Here is a 22,320-nt window from a genome sequence, read left to right as displayed (position 1 = left end):
TGTTTCTTCCGTTTCGTATTCTATTTTAATTATGTCCAACCTTATAGCCTAATAAAACATTCTAAAGGATTTAGACAAGGCCACCCTATATCGCCTTATTTATTTATTCTTTGTATTGAGTTTGGAAAGAAACTTTAGTACTCGACCAATTCTTCTTAAAGAATTAGTTGGTGTTCGTCTTAAAATTGTTCTCGACCACAAGCTGAGGATTTTGGGATCTCTTGATCCTTCTTGATTAGTGCGGGCATGCCAATTTGTGACCTAAGACCAAGCGAGTAAGATAAGTTTGTGATTTTGGTTGCATTTTGATTTGACTTCTTTCAATGCGATTGTTGACCGGGGAAGGAACCATCTCAGTAGTAGGTTCTTAGATGCATCGGGCGCAAAGACTTTTGAATATGCATTGGATGGACGTTGAGTGGGTGTTGTCTGTGTGGACATGATGAGTGAATGGATAGGTGGAAGCAAATTTGGTGATTGATATGGTGAGAGGGAATGTATGAGTAGGTGAATCTCATCAGACCAAATGACCTTGTCGAATTGATCAAATTGATAAGTAATTAAGTTACATTACTCATAGTGATAAAATAAAATGTGATAAAGTAAATTACGATAAAATAAAAATTACTCTAAATGCGTGAAAATAATTTTTAAGAAAATAAAATTACGCTAGGTGCGAGAAAATAATTTGCGGGAATTGAAAACTAATTTGAAATAGAAAACTAAGTAGGGCTTCATTTTGAATAGAAAAATAGGGTAAAAGTACGCAGGGTGCAGAGAAATTAAAAATATAAGCAAATTTGTTGGTCGGGGAACTCTAACAATGACCGAGAGGGTCCTATTCATACTAGTTGAGAGCATCCATTCTCAATGAATGCCTTTTGATTGCCTCATGAGCCTTGATTCTTTTCCATTACAAATTTGGAATATATTCCTCCCAATGACAATTATGATGTATTTGTCTTTAATTTTAAAAATCTGTAATCAACTTCATTCTTGAATGTCATTGGGACCACGAATCTCTAGGCCCATGACACGTGGCACTCAGGGTGGTTAGAATGATCGGAAAATCATTTAAGAGAGACCAAAGCTATGTGGGTATTCTAGAATGGATTACCATCGGCGAAGGTAAGAGAAGAGAGGAGAGAAAGAGATGATTTGGCTTAAGAGTAGAGAGTGAGGAGAGAAAGAAGAGATCATAAGAGAAGAGAGAGAAAAAAGAACTAATAAGAGAAAGTAGATAGAGAAAGAGATAAGATAGAGAAAGATAAGGTGTGGAAAAAGAGAGAGAGAGAGTGGAGAGCAGGTTAAGTTTGAAGGAAAGGGATTCGAGATCCTCATCAAACAATCCAGGCCCTTGAAATTTGAGCTAACGGCTAAAGTTATTATAACTTTTAGAGTGGATCCGTGTTTGTAGTCGTTGGATCAAATTTCAAGGGTCCAGATTGTTTGAAGAGGAGGATTAGGTGGAAGGGATCCGGAGAGGATCCCTTTAGAAGTTTGAAAACTCTAAAACTGACTTTTTTTTGTTAATGTATAAGTTATTTTTCAAGTTAGTTTTGAGTTTAATTTTTTGAAAATTGTCCTACCAAACAAAGGTTCTTGACTTGAAGCTCAAAAATTATGTTTGAATTAAAAATAAAAATAAAATAAAATAAAATAAAAAATTGAATTCAAGTTGATTACCAAACATGCCTTAAAAAGCTCAAGAATTTTTGAAATTCTTCTTGCTTCTTGTTTGTGCCATTGCCTACCTGTGAGCGCCTATTACCTTTGTACATAAACGGCATGGTCATGGCCTTGTTTGTGCCATTGCCTCCCAGGTTAATACTTAATAGGCATTTGCCATGTTGATCATCTCTTGCATAAAGTGGATATTGAGATCCTCTCTAGATCTCACATTCCGGACCACACAAACTAGGCAATTCGGAGATATTATTGAATTGAGCACCGAGAACAGATGATGTGTCTACTCCCTAGAAGAGACAGAGGAGGAGGAAAGTGAGATTGTAGTGATAGTCAAAAAACGCAGGCAAAGATTTTTCAATCTATAGTGTCTTTTCTTTTAAAAGTTCTTTTTTTTAGATTTATGATATTTTTTATTGTCCAAACTTTCTTCTATGATTTTAAAGTTTTTGGTGAGTCAAACGCTTGTCACATCATTATTTAACAGTGACTTAAAGGCTAGACTAACAAAAGTATGAATTGAAGCGCAAATTGTAACTTCAGGTATGAAATTGAGGCGAAAAAAAACTAAGGATAGCAAAGTGCAAATATCACAATACTTGAGGGTAATAAGTGAGAATTACTCTTTTTAATTATATTAGTATATAGAAGGCTTTTTAGTAAGCACCTAAATAATGTTAAATACACTCCATACTAAATTCTAATATTAAATGACTTATATACTCTAAAATGCAATGACAATTTCGACATCATAAAATTTACAAAAAAATTTTAAATTAGTCACTTTTAACGTGTATATCTCAAGATTATTTATCTTCTTCAACTCTCAAAACCACTATCACCCTCCATTATAGAACTCTACCCAATGAAACTACAACCGTTGATTGAAAAAAATATATATATCTTTGTCCAATTAACATATCTGACTGGCTTTTGAAAACTATTTTAGTAAACCCCTACTATAAACGGGGAGTTTGATAATAATTTTTGGTATACTTAAACATGATTGCGTACAAGGTGATACCTCTACAGGGGACACTAATATTGCTACAAAGAGTGTGGTTGACTACAAAAGTGCATTTACAATTGATGAGGTAACTAGTTTTAGTAAATTGTTAGAAGCCTTATAAATGGCCAAACTTTATTTGTTGTATGTACAAATGTTCAAAAGTAAAAATGATTTTCTTGATTGGACTTGCACACAAGGAAAAAAGGATAACATAGTTATTGTCATCAAGAGGTCTGATGCGGGAGAGGTTGACTGAAGGAAGAAGAGATCTCAAATAGCATTTGCTTGTGAAAGACATGGAGAGTATCGATTCGTATTGGAGATGTCTGATATAAGTAGGAAAAAGAATCTGAGAATACTGGTGTCAAAAAGTGCGGATGCCCATTCCTATTGAAGGGATCCATTATTGGAGAAAGAGATGAATGAAAATTGGAGGTTGAGTGTGGGGTGCATAACCATACTCATTTGATTAGAGTATTTCGACTTTTGTCGAACGATTAAGCAAAGAGAAATTGAACTTCTAGTTGACATGTCTACAAGTTTAGTGAAACCCAAAGTTATTTTGAACACTATAAAGAAAAATGAGCCACTTAATATAACAACAATGAGGACAATATACAATGCAAGGCACTATCATCGAACAAAAAAAGGAGCTGGGAGATCAAAGATGCAACAGTTGTTACGTAAGTTGCCAGAAAAACAAGTATATTGAGCATGGATTGCGCGTGACTTGTTTTGAACTCACCTAATTAATGTTGATGTCTTACATAGTTTGTCAGATGTACTTATCATGGATTGCACGTACAAGACTAATAGGCATTGTTTTCCACTCCCGAAGATTGTAGGGATAACTTCAACTGATATTACATTTTTTTTTTGTTGCATTTGCTTTCATTGACCATGAGAAGGAGACAATTACACACGAACATTGACAAGATTGAAGACTAATAAATGATGACTGTATTCCTGATGTGATTGTCACTAATCGAGACTCAGCACTTATGAATGTCATCTGTAATATTTTCTCTAGTACTCGACATTTATTATGTTGGTTGCACATAAATTAAGCAATTGCATCCAATAGCAAGAAACACTTCACATTAGTGGAGGTTTGGAATATGTTTTTTAAAGATTGGCAATGAATTCATCAACATAAGAGTACTTAAATAATTGGCATGCCTTTGAATTTAAATTTATTTCGTTTGATGAAGATATTGACTATTTGAAAACTACATGGCTGAAAGAGTACAAAAGTTTATGGTTGCATGTACTGACACTTGTACGTATTTTGGTACAAAAACAAGTAACAAGTAAGTTTCTATCCTTGTTTTACTTAATATATGGCCCCACTTTTATTTTGTCTACTAACTGTTGGAGAACAATTCAGAAATAAACAAAAATAACAGAAATAAACAGAACTTGAAATTCTAATATTTTATTTACCAAATATACTTGATGTACAGAATGAAATTATACAATAAATACATAAACTAATATAAAAATATCAATGATACTAACTTGATTACAGAAGGTAGAGGCTAGCGTAAAAGCTATGTCCTTCGAACAGTATTTTCGTCCCACTCTTGTGGCTGTGGTTCTACAACGTCTGTTCGATCAGGATACAACTACCAAATTCTACAACCTGCACTGGATTATAGAACTCTAACGAATTGCTTTGTGTGTTTACTCTCTGGAAATTTTGTACGGAAGATAAGGAGGAAGAAAAGATGATTCTCACTTGGATACTGTGATTACAAATATATAGGTTGTTTCACACCCTTTCAAATACCTGTTCAGTGTATTTGAAAGCACACAACTCTTTCTAATAGCTCTGTCTTTTAATCAAAAAGTACAACTCTTTCTAATAGCTGTGTCTTTTAATCAAAACGTTTTTTAATTAATAAATTAATTAAAAAACTTAATCCGAAAATTAAAATTAATGAATCTGATTAATTTTAAATTTCAAGGCCCAAGGCCCTTGTCTTGATTAATTAATATTAATTGTATTTAGGCTATATTATATTTAAGCTTAATCCACACAACCATAAGGCCCAAGCCTTCAATCCATTTCCAAATGGTCCAAGTTCTAATTACTAAGAAAATGGAATAAGCCTATATAAAGGCTTATGAAAAAATACTATTGACTAATGTGGGACAAGAGGGTCTCAAACTCCAACACTAACTTGGACTAATGAATAGGGCGGAAAGTGCACCTTCAAAGCTTTGACGGGTGATTTGCTCTAGCCAGATTAGCTTTGAAACTTTGTGAAATCATATTCACTCATTGTTAGAGTTGCATCACACTGAAATACAGACCTTATTTGAGAAGGGTCAGTGTTTTTGTCTACCGTATGGTTTGAAGCATGAAGAGTTGAGAGAGTTGAGAGATTTTGTATCCATCAAAGTGTTAAACACAATTGTGTGTGAAACAAAAAGGTAATTTGATGGATTTTCAAAAAAAATTCTGTCAATGATAGATTCTCAAATCTCAATCTTCATTCTTTGAAAGGGAGAAGAAACAACATAGAAACCACCTTATAATTCGAAGATGTAAAGTGTGTGGTGTTAAAAATAAAAACATAAATATTTATTTGAACTTAAGAATTGAAGATTGTGGGGTGTATTTAGAAAATGTAGGGCGTACATATGTTGAGAGTGTGAAGTGTGAGGTGTGAGGTGTGAGGGTGTGAAGGTATTATGGAAAAGTATGTGGGATGTAGTAAAACAAATTTGAATTGAAAAAGTAAATTTGGTGTGTATTTAACAATAAGTGGAGTGTTATTTGTTTTGGTTGACCTTTCCTTTAGTACCTAAACTAAAAATGTGATATTTTAGCTAATTCTTTTTTCTCGTAATTGGTAATTAAACTAAACTAAGGGATCCCTTTTAAAAATGTCATTGTTTATCTTTCTATACACACATTTTTCTCCCTTGAAGAACAAAGACATCGCCACCGCCTACCATTGCAACCACCAACCTAACACTACCACCACAATCACCACCACTCTTGTTGCCACTGCCACCACAATCGCCATTGTCATTGCCACCACCCTTACTTTTAATGCAACCTCTACAGGCTACAGACGCAACCACCACACCCCAATAGTCACGCCACCACTATATGCTCCACCACTGTTGTTGCCACCGTCGTCGTCGCCCCCACCCGCACCACCTTGTCCATTTTTTTTATTATACACAGCTATATTGATACACCAAGCACAAAATGTCCATATTAATTTCAAAGGGGCAAACTTCTAATTGTATTTCCTTTTCTAAAGTTTGTATTAAAAGAAAATTGCATTCATGATATATTTAGTCACAGCAGAAGAACATGAAGAAATCAAACCCCTTCACTTCCCCCAAGCAAAAGAAGTTCACAAACTAAGAGTGAATACAAAATCAACCAGCTATTGCCTCTACTAGGATAACACAAAGTTTGTCACTTATCTCCATGTGATTTGAATGAAGGGGCAGCATATCTGGCCGAGAAACCGCGTTTAGTAGAGTCCTCATCATTCATTTCGTCCCAACCTTGATCGAAGTTCTGTGAATAGCTCAAAGGATCGTACCGGAAACCGCCACCGGGATTTCCAACACTCCTCTGCCTTGTGGTTGTATGTCGTCTTAATCCTCTTATACATGGAAGCTTCAACTTTAGACGTCCCCAGCAAGAAAATACACCTTCGTTTTTGTCTCTAGGAGATGGAATATTCTCCATGACTTGGGGCTTTTGCAGTACATGCAAGTTCCCAGCTGCTTAATTTTAAGTGGTAAAAGCTCCCAACATCTCTCTCTCTCTCTCTCTCTCTCTCTCTTAAGTTTTAAGGATTGTTATCGTGTGGTAGGTAGAGAAGATGGTGAGAGATCAAATGGAATGAGGTCTTTGCGTTTTCAAGGGAAAGAAGAAAGTGGTAGCAAAAATTAAATATTGAAGAGGAAATAAAAGTGGTGGGACGTGGGAAAGTGAAAGAACATTTTATCTGGCTACGATTCTCAGAATTTGTTCTGGCACATACAGTCTCTGTTGGCACGGTGAAAAGAGACAGCTTGGCAATGTGGGCCTGTGATTCATATGCTTCAACAAACAAACAAGAAGCAATTTGTCTTTGCGGAAAGTAGATAGAAAAACAAAAATTATCTTGAAGTATGAGAGTTCTATTTATTTAGTTATCCCTAATCATAAAAGTAAAAAATAAAATTAAAAAAAAATGCTTACATCATTTTTCTTCTCCTACACACATCCATTTATTTATAGCTTTTGATGAAGTAATCAAAGGAGAAATAAGCATAAATAAATAGGGATGTGCAGCAGCAGAAAATGGTGTGAAGAAGAAAATGGTGTGGAGAAGTTATTTCTCAAAATTAAACATTCGTAACCATCGATATTTGGAGTCGATAGGTGGTCAAGTTTGTGAATAGGAAATTGATTGTTCTACTGACTCTACAACATTTAAGTGCTGAGCTAACTAATCTCAGAAGAATGATGGGCCTATAGAGGTGACATGTAATAACGTCGATCAATTTGACAATCAAGATTTAATTCTTTCATCATTTTAACCAATGACCCTTGTTTTCATTAAATTTTTTTACCAATAATGGTTTCAAGAATTGATTCCTAAATGCTTCTTATGCTAAATATTTCAGAGATTCTCTTATGGATCTCAAGGTTGGCATGCTCAAGCATTGACGCTTGGAGTAATCCTGTCAAATCTCATAATTTTTATTTACAAAATAACCAATATAATGAGTCCATAATTTTATTTAAATACTTACCAATATAAAGAGTCAAAGCTTCGATGCTCATGCATGCTTTCTTTGAAGTCGTTGGATTGTCAAGTACCATTGATTTTGTTTAAAATCTCACCAATCTAACGGCTCCAAGCGTCAAACCGCATAATGTCTAAATTTTCTCCTACTTATAATAGTTGCATCTAAGAAGACTTACGATTTTTCGTCATTTAAGAGATTCAAGCGTAAGTCTTCTCATAAATACCATTAAACTATAGTACTCATTGAGCACCATAAAGGACTTTGAAATTTTGAAAAATAAAAGAAAAAATGTACAAGGCGGTGAATTACGTGTAATTATTTGATGGCGACCAAATGATGCAAGAGTTTTGGCAGTTTATTGAAAGAATATCCTATGGATATTATTAATTCCACTTAAATTAGTTCCGTGGATAAACTAGTTAGCCATCTTCTTATCATGTACATACATTTGGTCCTCTCATTTCATTCTTGGTCTGGATTGTTTCAAGATGTGTGAGTCACACGAGGGTCCTAAACCAGCCCTTTACAGTTTTCAGGCCAGCTAATCAGCCTATTATTGTCCTAGGATCTATACCATAACTTAACTCATGTTTTTTTTTTTTTTTCTTTTTTTTTTTTTTTTTGTAACGATACTCGATCCAGAGCAAACTTATACAATACCTATTTGATTAGATCCATCGTTTTGGTTTGATATATCTTACGGCCAAATTATGATTGTTGACTACAATAACTTAACTCATGTTTTTTTTTTTGGTAACGATACTCGATCCAGAGCAAACTTATACAATACCTATTTGATTAGATCCATCGTTTTGGTTTGATATATTCAATCTTACGGCCAAATTATGATTGTTGACTACAATTTGGATCACCCACGCGACGTTGTAGATGTGTTCCGGCGACACTTGGTGTAGTAACTTCACCACAAAGTGAACGCATAAAATGACACCCTCACACATCATGTATCTGCAATGATGCAAGGGAAGAACAGAACCCTAGTGAAGATCATGCATTATCCTCTATGATAACATGGCCTAGTGCAGACAGGACCACCCAATCAGATGTCAGATAGAAGCCACCAAGTTCAGGTATATGTCAATGAAGATGCATGCCTATTCCCTACAATAAGTGCAGAGAGGAACCACCCCAATTCGGGTAGATGTCAACGACCAGATAACCCAAGTAGTCTAGTTGACAGACCCTTAACTTCTACGTCTAAACTTATTCCATAAGAGCTACTCCAACGCCTTTTAACTTTTATGTGTGAAACAAATTAGACACGGTACAAGCTACTTAGAACCATAGTTAGTCTTCAGTAAACAACATCTCAAGCTAAAACAATCCCGAACAATAATTTTAAGAAGCGAGAGTGAGAGAATATAACAAAAAAATCACAACATTATGGAGCAATGACGCAATTTTTAACAGCGACTCTGTAGTTAATCAGAGAACTATCATATTGATTACTATTTAGCATAATGTGGAAAAGTTGAATAAGTATAAATATTTTAGATAGTGGAAACTACTTGACACACAAGCATGGATTCATCGGAAGCACAAGAATCAGATCAAACAAACTGAGGACTTACATGGATATCTAACAAAATTGATTTTGGATTTCGATCCTCAAGACAAAGAAAACGAGTGAATTAATATGTTTGAACACCATGAAAATCATTATCATGGGAAATGAGGCCGACGAAATCCAAAGGCATAATTAAACAATGACCTACCATCCGAGAGTAAAAGTTGAACTGCGTACATCTACATCTTGACTGCCACCTGTTCAGCAGAGCTTTTCTTCACAACCCCTCTATAGCAGAGTTCATTCAATAAATCCAAAGCCTCTTTTGTTAATCCTTCATAAGCTATGCCTTCAATGAGAATGGTGTATGTTACTTCAGTAGGTTGACATCCTTTAGATACCATATAAGCGAGGAAATCAATTGCACGACCAGTTTGCTTAGCCTTGCAAAGACCCAACATGATGGAGTTAAAAGTGATAGCATTGGGCTTGACGCCCGAATCTTCCAAATCATGGACAAACTTAATTGCTTCATCAACCTTTCCTTCTCTGCTAAGCCCTCCCACAAGAGAAGAATAAGTAATTACATCAGGCTTTAAACCCTTTTTGCGCATCTCATGCAAAAGTTCTAAGGCACGTTCTGTTTTCCCCACCTTTGAGAGCCCATCAATCACTGTATTGTATGTGATTAGAACAGGAGAGCAACCCTTGCTACTTAGTTGATTAAGTATCTCAACAGCGCTATCAACCTTTCCATCTTTGCACAAAGCTGTAAGCAAAGTATTGTAGGTCACAATGTCTGGATAACAGCCCCGAGAAACCATTATATCCAAATACTCAATCGCCCTATCCATCTTCTTTTCCTTGCAAAATCCGTGAAGCAATGGGTTGTAACTCAAGGAATTTGGAGTACAGCCATGCTTAGGCATCTTCTCCAAAATGTCAATTGCTCTACCCAACAAGCCCTTCCGGCACAAGAAGTTAATCAAGATATTGAAAGTAACAACACTAGGAGAACAGCCTCTGTGAACCATTTCAGCTAATAGTTTTTCAGCATCCATCCACCTGCCAGTGCTGCACATGCTACGCAAAACAATATTGTGGGTAATGACATTTGGTTGGCAATCAGATGACGGCATGTCGTTCAAGAATTTGATTGCTTCATCCAACCTTCCTTCCTTGCATATCCCGTTGATAAGAACATTATAAGTGACCACATCAGGCTTGCATCCTTTGCTCCTCATCTCATCCAAAAGCTTCATCGCCTGCTCAACCCCACTTTCCTTGCAAGTTGCTTCAATCAGTATGGTATACGTAATCACATCTGGATAACACTCCCTTTGCAGCTGTCGATCAAGAACTTCCATCGCTTGCTTCAATTTCCCACTATCACATAAAGTACGCAAGATTGTATTGTACGTAACAACATCTGGAGAAACACTCATTCGGTCCAAAACCCTCAAAGCATTATCAATCTCACCAGCCTTGCAGTAGCCACTGATCAAGACATTGTAAGTTATAACATCAAGGATAGCCCCAGATTCTTCTAGAATGTTCATAATCCGCGTCGCCTTCCTTGTCTTTCCACTCTTACAAAACCCCCTGATTAAACTCGTACACGCAATAATATCCGGCATATCACCATGATAAAGCATGTTCTCTAGAAACTTAAACCCCTCTTCTAATTCCCCATTTCTAACCAGCCTACGAAGCTGATTATTACTCTCGAATTCCTCAAAACCATTGGAAGAGTCCATTCCATTCAAACCCCCATGTGGGGTATACTCAACATTCTGCAGCCTACCATTGGAACTAAAAGTTTCGACTTTCGACACAGCAAGTACACGCTTTTGCCTATGTTTCTGGTAACCGTCCTGTATCCTACACTGAATGCCATCGGGGAGAGCAAGAAACCGAGCTCTGCTGCCCACAAAGAGCCTCCGATAATCGGGAGTGGTGAGACCAACCTTACCACAGACCCTAGCTCCAAAATTACCAGTCTTTCTTGTCCTCACCCTATCAACTCTGTGAAATGAGCAAAACCCATCAGGGGTTTGGTTCACAGGTACCATCAAATCCATAACTTCACCTATTCTTTGTGTATAAAACCCACAACCCAATACTCAAAAAACCATGCTTAAACGGAAATACGGCAGAGAAACTGAATATAAACACAGATATTGCAGATATGGGTTGGGTTGGATTTTTTGTGACGAACAGAAATGAATTTAGAGGAGAAGAGATGAAGCTAGAGAGAGAGAGATTACCCAGAGCAGAGTGAGCTACCTTCGTTTCCAAACAGAAGGAGTATTACATAAGAGAGGGTGCAGACAGCAGAGGGTTGAAAGAAGAAAGAGTGAAGAGGCGGTGGTGGGTGACAATGTGCCGCCGTTTTGCTTATCCGTTTTATGTCGTTACCTTGTTGCTTCTGCAAAATGCGGGGTAACGAAGTGGGCTTCATCGTCGTTGGAAAATTGAGGGGCAAATGAGGGGGTGGGCTGGTAGCAGGGCAGGCCTAACTGGCCCTCCTGATAGTGTTTTTCGGCCCAGATGAGGCTCGGTCCAAACATAAAGGTGTGATCTTTCTAATGTCTTTATTTACATCCACAAAAGTATTTGGGAAATTGGTAATATTCCACGGCATCCAAGTATTTTTCATTATTGTTTTTCTTCTCTTTGGTTTTTTAGTGTTTGATTTCTTTCCCAATCATGTGTTTTAACTTTTAATTTCGATTCCAAGGATCTGATTTTCACATTGTTTTGTGTGCTTTTTCCGTACGAATTTTGAAACAGATACACAGCACATTGCAGGGAGCAAAGTGGATTAATAGAAGGATTAACGACACTTCAGAACTTCCTGTTTGCATTTTCTTTAAGAAAAAGAGAAGTTCATGGTTCATCTTTTAGTGGTTTATTTGCATTCAATATTAAGAAGTTGAACCTCTAGATTTGCTTTTCTTTTTCCAGACTCTGTTTTGTCCATGAGCAAGGAGCTGGTTTTGTACAAATTTCTGTGTTTATATAGCAGCCAACTAGTAGCACATTCAGAATTCAATTGTTTTTAATGTCATTTGTTTTCTTCTAATTTGTTGTCTAGGATGTTGGAAAAGACAGAAGAAACATTCTTGCTGTTTTTTTATTTTAGGCATTGACATATGTCTTTTCCTTTTGTTCAGTTGATTTTCTAATCAATTGTTATATATTGTGTGTTTGAAAATGTTTTGTCAAATCAATATCTCTTAAACTTTATTTTTCATACCATTTATCACAACGGTACCTTTACGTTTTTAATGAAGTGGATATTTTAAAATTAAAAAAACACAGTTTTTGGCATTTATAAATCTTTAACCCTAAAAGTCTCTTACAAATACAAATGAAATATAATTTTGTACGTTGTGCCGTGATTAAAAAAAAATTGTGTACGTAAAAATGTGTGCATAAAGAATAGTACTTGTATAAAGTGAAAAGGCAAAAGGGACTGGCTAGTATTTGCTCATCATAATGTATGCACGGTGTTTCCCTTATTTGTATTGTCTAGGCTAAGAGCAGTTTTACGTGTATGTTTATATGCACCGTTACGTTCACTTTGGATCTTGAGTAGGTGTTCAACCTGTTCCTAGATTGCATTAGTCAACTAGGACCCGTATGTAGCACTTAGCGCCAACTCCACGTGATTATAGTTCTAAAACTTAATTTACACACCCAGCTTGTTAATGTAGCTACTTTCTACATGACTTGTGTGCTGCTTGCATGATTTTGATGAACATTGCAGATATTATTATTACTGGGTACTCGTATCCTTGAGATTACTAATGAAATTTTGGGTACTTTGCTTTCTTATATACGAGTAGTATGAATTTTGGAAACTATACAGGTTTTACAGCAAATGTTACTATTTTAAGAAAAACCATGGTTTCACAAAACTCTATCGCTCATGTTTTCTATTTTGTGCCCCTCCAATTCCTAGAGGTTGAGCTCTTATGTAGACGAAGAATAATTGGCAATTGCTAACCAGTACTTTCGATAATTTAGGAAGTTAAAATTTTATTTTTATTTTTTTTGGTATAAATATCCATCATTCTAGGATGCGAATATTCTTTACTTTATGATGCACTTGTATTTATGCTTTGACATGTAGCATTGTAATAAGGGTTACTATTTTAAGAAAAACCATGGTTTTGCATGCCTTGATTCAGATGTCCAACTGAACATTTCGGGTTAAGGTGTGTCAAATTGGTATTAGAACCTAGGTTTTCAAAATTGGTCATATGATTACTCTGATACCAGTTTGCAGAGCAAAGGTCTCCGAGTTCCTTGACTTTTACAACTATGGTTTAACGTTGTATCTTCTGTTAGTTCTAGATTTCTTCTTTGAGTCTTGCCACCTCGACGACGTTGAAAAGCTGTAATGGTCGACTTGCCCGAGGTCTGAAACAACTTACTGTTCTACAATTCGATTACAGTATAGAAAATTGTACTTACTTCGTGACGACTAGAAACTTTGGAACTCATTAGTCATTATCCAATTTTGTTTGGTGTATTTGTTGTGGAAATTTCTGGGAAGAAATTTTCTTACGGGGGTATATTATTACGACAAGAAATCGACCCTTGAAGCTTGCACCATTATGTTCTCGACAACCCCTGGAATCGTAATATGTCCTTGGATCGAACATTGGAGGAATAACGGTGGTGCGGGGAACGTTGGAAGAATCTCAGCCAATTTTTGTGGAAAAGGCGAGGTTTTCGTCTAACTTCATAATTTGACGAATCCAACCCAGATTTGGCCCGACAACCCGGTCCATACCTGGTCCAACTCGACTGTAATGTCGATGTCCACACCAACATCCCAATCCGGCTTGACAACCACGTCCGACCCGTTAACTTGAGATAGGACCCAACAACCCGATCCGTTAACCCGAGATTGGCCCTGACGACCCGATCTGTTTCTGAATCCGAATCAAAATATTTTAAGTAAGATTTCATTACTCTGTTGTTAGTTTTAATGGAATATTTTGTGTGGCTATAATATTTCATTTTCGATAATGAAATATTCTGTCCTGAGACACAATAGTCATTTTTCCGGCCACCACCTCAGCCACCGCATGTGGCACTTTTCTGCAGTGCGTAGGGGCACGTGCGGCGATGCACAACATACGGTGGCGGATTTGGAATTTCCAATCTTGATTTCAATAGTTAGAGCCCTTTCTTTTGTGACCTTCGTATGTTTTTTTAGTGGTATAGTGATTTCTCATATAGGAGAGACTTATCTGGAGGATTTCATGGGCAAGCAAGGCAATGAGGCTACTACCCTATGACATACCATGAGTGGATCTTTGCTTTCAAATATGATCTTATAGTTCCATAAATGTGTTATGATTGTCTTACATGCCATGTTTTGACTTAAAATATAATAAATGTTTACGTTTTATTATTTTATTATTATTCACGATTACAACTTTGGCATGATCGTACTTATACTATATATCTACTCATCAAAAATGTTTGCATGGTGTTTTCTTTATTTATATTGTTTGGGTCAGGACCAACTTCACGTGTATGTTCACATGCACCGTTACATTCACTTTGAGTCTAGAGTAAGTACCAACCTACCCCTAGATTGCACTAGGCAACTAGGGCCCTATATGAGTGCTTAGCGCCAGCTTCACGAGATTGTAGTACTAAAATGTAATTTATACACCAACCTATTCATGTAGCTACTTTCTACATGACTTTTGTGCTTGCATGATTTTGATGAGCATTGCAAAAATTATTAGTATTGTTTTACCTACATCCTTGAGATTATTACTACTTTTTTGGGTACTTTGTTTCTTACATATGAGTAGTATGAATTTTAAAAACTATACAAGTTTTACAGCTAGGGATTACTATTTTAAGAAAAAACCACGATTTTACAAAACTTTATCTTTTGGCCACTCACGTTTTATGTTTTACTCCTATTAAGGACCTAGAGGCTGAGCTCTTGTGGAGGTGAGGAATAATTGGCAATTGCTGACTAGCATTTCCAATAAGGTAGGAAGTTAATATCCTTTTGTATAATTTAATATCCATCCTTTTGAGATGGGAATATTCTTTATTTTATGTTTCACTCGTATTTATGCTCTGACACTTTGCATTATATAAGGGTTTCGCTCACATGCACACTCTTATTTCAATTACGTAAAGTTTTAATTTACTCATACTTTTCCACATCACCATCATTTTATGGCTTCGTCACATTCTAGTGTCGGCTAGCATGCCGGGTGTGCAAAATGGACATTCCGGGTGAGAGTGTGTCAAGGACACTTATATACACAATATCTAGTCATCGAATTCGAATCAATATGACCCACTATCACAAGAGACAGAGACAGAGAGAGGAGAGATGGGGGAGAGAAGGCAAAACCTAAGGAGAGCTTAAGAAAACGAAGGGCTTCTTGTTGGAAGCAAAGCATAGAGTATAAAAAGATGAAGTTGCAATATTGAAGCACCAGAAGCAGAGAGAGAAAGAGAAGTTGGTTAGGGTTTTAATTTTTGCGATTTGCTTTTATTTTTAATTTTAGTGGTATTTCACAAATCGTCCTTGAATTGACCCATCCCATCAAGATGGTTCTTGAAAATATAAAACGATCAACGCAATCCTTGAATATGGGTGCCCTAAATCAATGTTGTCTTCTAGTCAATTTTTGTTAAATATTCTATTAGTGTGTTGACATGGCACATGTGTGGTCCCACTTGTCTAATTAAGTAACGGCATATGGATTAAAAAATAATAATTTTCTAAACTAATTCAAATTCTAAAAATAATAACAATGAATAAAAAGAAAATTAATTTTTTAATTTTTGTTTAATATGCTCATAATTTTTTAATTAAAATTCTAGTAATCCTTATCAATGGAATTTTTTTCATGATATCAATGGAAAAGCTTGATATCTCATAGTTGTTTGAAAATTTCCCTTTGAATCCTAGCTAGAGAAGGTTGTTGTGGGATTTGGACAAGAGTAGTTGTCGTGTGCACCAACATATAGAGAAGTCAAGGCGCTTGAGTCGGGTTGCGCATATAGAGGAGTCACGCAAGCCGCCTCTTCTCGGATTTGCAGGAGGTCAGCCTACAAGTAACGGGTTCATGGTTTCTTCGTAGGTCTTTTAGCTGTGAGTTTTATCTTCGCATGAAAGAAGTAGAGGACGACAGGGAGCACCCAAGGGAAAATCCATTAAAAGACCTGAGACCATCCAGAAGCCTGGATAAGTTTGTGAATGCCTCCGGGAATCACCCAAATTTAGACTTGTGGTGGAGGAGAAGAGTGCAGCGACGGGCCGACGGCTACAGGTTATGCAAATGATTAACAAATAAGAAGAAAATTATTCTGTTTTCTAAAGGCTTGGCCAAAACAACATCATTTTAAGCTAAGCCATTTAAAAAAAAAATAAAAAATAAAGCAAGTCTTCTTATTAACCCATGTGAGGGATACACTTTTTAATTAAAAAAAAAAAAGTCTATTCTCTTTCTTCCTACTCGAGATCTCCACCCAGTCTCATTTTGCATTAACTTTCCCTAATTGGGTAATTTCAATTCCAATTCTTTTTTTCCTCTAACCCCACCCAAAAGATCCCTAGGCAGCCACCAGGTGCTCCATGCCTCCACTTATCACTTCTCCACGACTACCACCTTTTTCATTTTTGTCCATATCTCTCAAGACTTGGGTCATTGAACTTCAGTTCCTATCCACAGTTCCATGTCTTAACAACTATGAATTGAAGAAGAATTGAGCTATGCTAATGAAGAAAGGAAACAGAAAATGCAGAAAGAAGTCAAAGAAGAAGATGAAATGAAGAGAAAGAAACTGAATATTCTTGTGTTTATTGCTTTGTAACAGTAATGAGCTATTGCACATATGTTGCTGTATATAGCATTTCTTACAATTGATGACTCAACACTTTCTCTCATTCCAGCTTACTACTAATTCTTAACAGTAATGAGCTATTGCACATAAGTTTCATATAAAACCATTAAGTCTCTCTATCTCTCTCTCTCTGCGTTGCTCTGTTACGTCTGTCTACTTTGCTTATTACTTACCTTTCTCTTTTCCCTTATCAATAAAATTTTACTGATTGCAATTGTTAAATGTTGCCACGGTGAGAAAGGGATCACCGATTTGAAATCAGCACTTCAAGTAAACATAAGAAAGAGATTTTTTTTTTGCACAAAGTTGAAAAGGATTTAGCAGCTGTGACAGACTAATTTTTGGAAACGTAGACAAGCATATTCACCTAGGGTGAATGGACTCTCTTGCTTTTGCTTTTTCTTTTGCTTCTCTTTTCATACCTGTGTGATTTCAAATCTCCCTATGCCTATAGTTGGGATATTATTTCCAATGAGCTTATAATTCGAAAGTTCCCAATATTTGGTCTCTGGATAATTGAATCTGGAAGCATTATACATGTTTGTATTTGAATAAAATTGTAGCAATTGTGAGTGATATAATTCATGTCCTTGGAAGAGATCTTATTATAGTTTTTACAAAGCTTTGGGACAGATTCACATTTTCATATCATGTGGGGTATTTGGAAAACCTATACTTGGAAGTGACCTGTTGATAAGGTTGTTAGTAGTCATAAGCCGTCCTACCTACAAAGTACAAGCCGTCCTATAAGTCGTCCTACCTACAAAGTATAAGCCGTCCTACCTACACACTTGTATCCCTTAATTTAGGGTGATTTGATCTTGATACTTTTGAAGACATGTATATAAATCCTTGTAACCTTGTAGAGAAAGATAATGAGAATCCAAAAGTTTATATCTTCTGGCCTCCGGTTGACACAAAACAAATATACTCTTGATATTTTGAAACGTAGTAATATGCTTGAGTGTAAACCATGCCCTACTCCAGTTGCTGCCAAGACTTCTTTATCTGCTACCTCAGGTTCACCTCTTCCAGATGCATCCCTTTATAGACAAATTGTGGGCTCACTTCAGTATCTCACGTTAACGCGTCCTGACATCTCCTTTGCGGTGCAAACTGTTGCTCAATTTATGGGACGTCTGATGCGAGAATTACTTGACACTCAAATTAAACCCTCGTTTGACAATTGTAGTAGAATGAATAAGTGAGGGATCGTTCTAGACCGGGGATTAGGAGGGCTTGCTAAAACCTTCTAAATTGACTTAAAAACATAAAAACACAATATAAAACACTATTTAATGCTCGCAGAAAGCAAAACTAAAAATAAGAAAGATTAAGACTAAGATTTCAACGAAATAGGGGGGAATTGGATTTGGACGAATTTAAACTAAAATGAATACTTGGAAACAAAACAAATTGTAAATATGGATTTGACGGAAATGAATGGATGGGAAGCTAGCTAAGGGTTCTTTCTCTACACATGATATTTATGCATATGAATCAATTTCCAGTTATTCCTTCATTGAATTATGAACGACAATGCCCCAAATTAACCGTGACATCACTAGTTAACCCTCAGATTTTCCTTATATTATTGGATTGGATGGCATCATTCGACAACCCAAAACATTCTCAAAAGTTCCCTACATGTCATCATAATAGAGATACAATCGAAGATCATTAAGAATAATGAAAACCATAAGCATTGACAAAGCATTTGCAACTATGACATCATGTTACTCATGCTAAGAATTAAACTTAACGCGATCGTGACAAGCGACCTTTACTACTTTCAAGTATAAGTTAGTAACAATTATGTGAAACCTTCTTAAACTTTAGCCACATATTCATGCATGCTAATTAAGTATCGACCCTCAATCAACAAACACAAATAAGTTAATCATCAAATAGTTAAGCCAATTGCATTCACGAATCAAGAGTTCATAACCGGAATTCATCAATTCATATCACATAAATAATCATGGTATTGAAATCACCCCTAGCCAAAAAAAAGGTTTAGTTCCTCATAACTTTGAAATCAAAGAAACACCTAAACATTCCAACAACTCAAACTTGAATTGTATGAACGTTTAGGCACTCTTCTCTTCGTCTTCGTTGTAGCACAAGGACTAAGGGATGTTGTTGGTGTGTTGAATGGATTGGGGGATTATGGAAATGGAAGAAATGGAGGAGAAAGGGAAGGGAATGGTGCAGAAAATGGAGAGAAACTCACGGCTAGAGAAGGAATGGAGTGTTTGTGTTGTGGTATCTACAATGGAATGAGATATTCATGAATGAATGAATGCAAGGGTATTTATAGGAGTAGTGGAGGGAACATATGACTATGTCATTTGTAGGTGAAGTAGGTGGATGTTGTAGGTGAAGTAGGTGGATGTTGTAGGTGAAGTGGATGTTGTAGGTGAAGTAGGTGGATGTTGTAGGTGAAGTAGGTGGATGATATGTTAAGTGATAAGTGATAAGTGATAAGTGATATGATATGTGGTTATGATATGATAAGTGGTTAAGTGGTGATGATAAGTGATAAGTGATTAAGTGATATGATATGTGGTGATGATAAGTGATAAGTGCATGTGGGTTAACTAATGAAGGAAATGCATGTGCAATGACAATGTGTTAGAATGGATGTGTGTTATGCATGGCATGATTGGGATTAGGAAAGGTTTAAATGTCCTAAAACTAAAGAGAACAAGGTTCCAACACTTTGGCTCCAATTAGGTCTTCAATTTCGTCCAACACTTTGGCTTCAAGCATAAGCTATCCGTCCTTAGCCCAAAAGTGCTCCAAAAGTCTCCAAAATGCATCTTTTTGCTCCTTTAGCCCTTTGGACCTACAAACACACGAAAATAGCTTAAAGTACTAAAATAACTAAAGAAACATAACGTAAATGTACGAGAACAAGCCATTTAAGTCGCATAAATATGCTCCTATCAACGTCCTACCACTGACCATATGGATGCTGTTAAACGTATCTTGCGATATCTTAAAGGGACTTTGGGCATGGGAATTACGTTCACACCCTCTGCTCAACCATTTCAGCTTGCTGCCTATTCGGATGCGGATTGGGCGGGGTGTCCAGACACCCGCCGTTCTACAACTGGTTTTTGTGTTTACTTGGGGAATAATTTAATTTCTTGGTGTGCCAAGAAGCAATGGACAGTGTCTCGCTCTAGTGCTGAAGCGGAGTATAGGGCTCTTGCCTTTGCTTGTGCCGATACCATTTGGATCCTCAGTTTACTACATGAACTACGGGTGCCTGTTCGTCTTCCTGTTTTGATGCATTGTGACAACTTAAGTGCAACGTACATGGCTGCTAACCCCGTGTTTCATGCTCGCACTAAGCATATTGCCCTTGACTATCATTTCGTTCGTGAACGAGTTGCTTCTGGTACTCATCGAGTTCAGTTTCTGCCTTCCACATTGCAGCTTGCAGATGTCTTTACGAAGGGGCTGTCTACGGCGCGTTTTCGATCTCTGTGTTCAAACTTTGTCTCCTCCCCGGAGTCAAGTTTGCGGGGGGATGTTGATAAGGTTGTTAGTAGTCATAAGCCGTCCTACCTACAAAGTACAAGCCGTCCTATAAGCCGTCCTACCTACAAAGTATAAGCCGTCCTACCCACAAAGTATAAGCCGTCCTACCTACAAAGTACAAGCCGTCCTATAAGCCGTCCTACCTACAAAGTATAAGCCGTCCTACCTACACACTTGTATCCCTTAATTTAGGGTGATTTGATCTTGATACTTTTGAAGACATGTATATAAATCCTTGTAACCTTGTAGAGAAAGATAATGAGAATCCAAAAGTTTACATGACCATTTTATGGTTTTTCACAAAGATTTTGGACATTAATATCACTTTCTCATATGGTTCTTTACTAATAAGAATCTGTAGTGTAGGGTATTTGATAAGCATCACAATGGATTCATTTGACATTTAATCTCTCATCTTTTGTTTCTTATTGAACATATATACGTAAATAAATTTTCGTATGGATGTAAATAGATTTTAATATATTTCACATATTTAACACAATTTTAAAACCCGCGGCATCAGGCGGGCTCAGTTGCTAGTTCAATACTAAATTATGGTTGGTTTATTGTTTGGCTTAGTACAAATTTTAATCCTCTAATGTTATATCAAAACTGCCATATATCGATTGCGTATTAAGGTAAAAGTTTTACACTGCACGTCTAAATTAACCTTTTTATCAACAAAATTCTACTCATAGGATCCGATGGGGGTATTCTACTCTATGGGGGAGGGGATTGGGTTGGGCCATAGACTGATTCAACTATTAACTAGGTATCGAACGTAACAAAAATATAAGAGTCATCACCATCCATGTAAGGTAAACCTTATATCTCTCACATACAAGTGAAAATGAATACTACTAGACTACAATGCTAGTTCGTGTCCAAAGTAAGTGTTGAATATACTTAAAAAATTGTTGAGTTCAAATAGTAGATAAAAGAACACAACAACTAAAAGATGGTCTCAACAAACTAATTCGTATAGTGGAGATTAAATGCCAGGATCAGTTGTAAATAAAATTAGGGAGCTGATTATCAACTTAGTTCCATATTAATAAATCAAAACGCTACCATCATGATAATTAATGCCATGTCAATCGTCTCAAAGCCTTATACAATTTAGGGGTGGGCAACAGCCGGACCAAAATTAGAGAGATATGACCGAACTAATTTGGAAATAAAACAGGGCGGGAGATGCAAACCCGATTGGTGTCCGGATCAAGACATCGGTATCCTTTAAATTGAGAGTTGCAACCTACAAAAACATATTCTTTGGTACGAGGTTCCAGTTTGTCAGTAGTATAAGCACCTAAGTGCGAGTCACACACACAACCAAACGTATGAAGGAAGGACAAATTGAGATGATGACCAAACAACCGAAAATAGAGACTAGACCAACCTAACACTGAGGAGGGGAGAAGATCAATTATAAAGACAATGGTAAGAGTGATTTCAACCCAAAGGGAGGGTGTGAGATTGGCAGTGTTTAGAAGGAGAGGAATGACAGTGGAGATGTGTCGGTGTTTGCATTCGGCTAGGTCATTTTGTTCAGGAGTGTGGGACATGAGACACGGTGAACAATACCAGTGTTATACAAAAAGTTTTAAAGGAACTATTCATGTATTATGTACCACCATCCATTTGCAAAAATCTAATCGAGGAATTAAATATATTACATGTCATATTATATAGGGATTCCAAGTGCATGAAAACTTCCAATTTGGCCTACATAGGGAAAATCCAAGAGTAACAGCTATAATCATCTGTAAATAAGACACAATAATGAAAACTGGAAATAGACGGAGTAGAGGACATCCAAACATCAGAATGAATCAAATAAAACGAAAGTAGTGCAATACTTTATTGGAATAAAAAAGTA

At 36.5% G+C, this 22,320-nt stretch overlaps 1 protein-coding gene across 1 annotated transcript; it reads right to left on the bottom strand.

The window, feature by feature from the left end:
* Positions 1-8,971: 8,971 nt before the first annotated feature.
* LOC137746993 (pentatricopeptide repeat-containing protein At1g09900-like) lies at positions 8,972-11,690 on the bottom strand. The gene is made up of 2 exons (XM_068486996.1): positions 11,258-11,690; positions 8,972-11,015 (listed from the first exon to the last, which is right to left on the bottom strand). The coding sequence occupies exons 1-2, from the start codon at positions 11,449-11,451 to the stop codon at positions 9,230-9,232; spliced, it is 1,980 nt and encodes a 659-aa protein (XP_068343097.1). The 5' UTR covers positions 11,452-11,690; the 3' UTR covers positions 8,972-9,229.
* Between the last annotated feature and the right edge of the window lie 10,630 nt (positions 11,691-22,320).

This window comes from Pyrus communis, chromosome 1 (assembly GCF_963583255.1).
Source record: "Pyrus communis chromosome 1, drPyrComm1.1, whole genome shotgun sequence".
Lineage (NCBI taxonomy): Eukaryota > Viridiplantae > Streptophyta > Magnoliopsida > Rosales > Rosaceae > Pyrus > Pyrus communis.
This window is presented reverse-complemented; position numbering and strand designations above follow the sequence as displayed.

Coding starts and splice junctions, on each gene's coding strand:
- LOC137746993 (XM_068486996.1), bottom strand. CDS start 11,451: ATGAAGCCCACTTCGTTACCCCGCATTTTGCAGAAGCAACAAGGTAAC. Junction 11,016..11,257: donor GGTAGCTCACTCTGCTCTGG/GTAATCTCTCTC, acceptor CTCATTTCACAG/AGTTGATAGGGTGAGGACAA.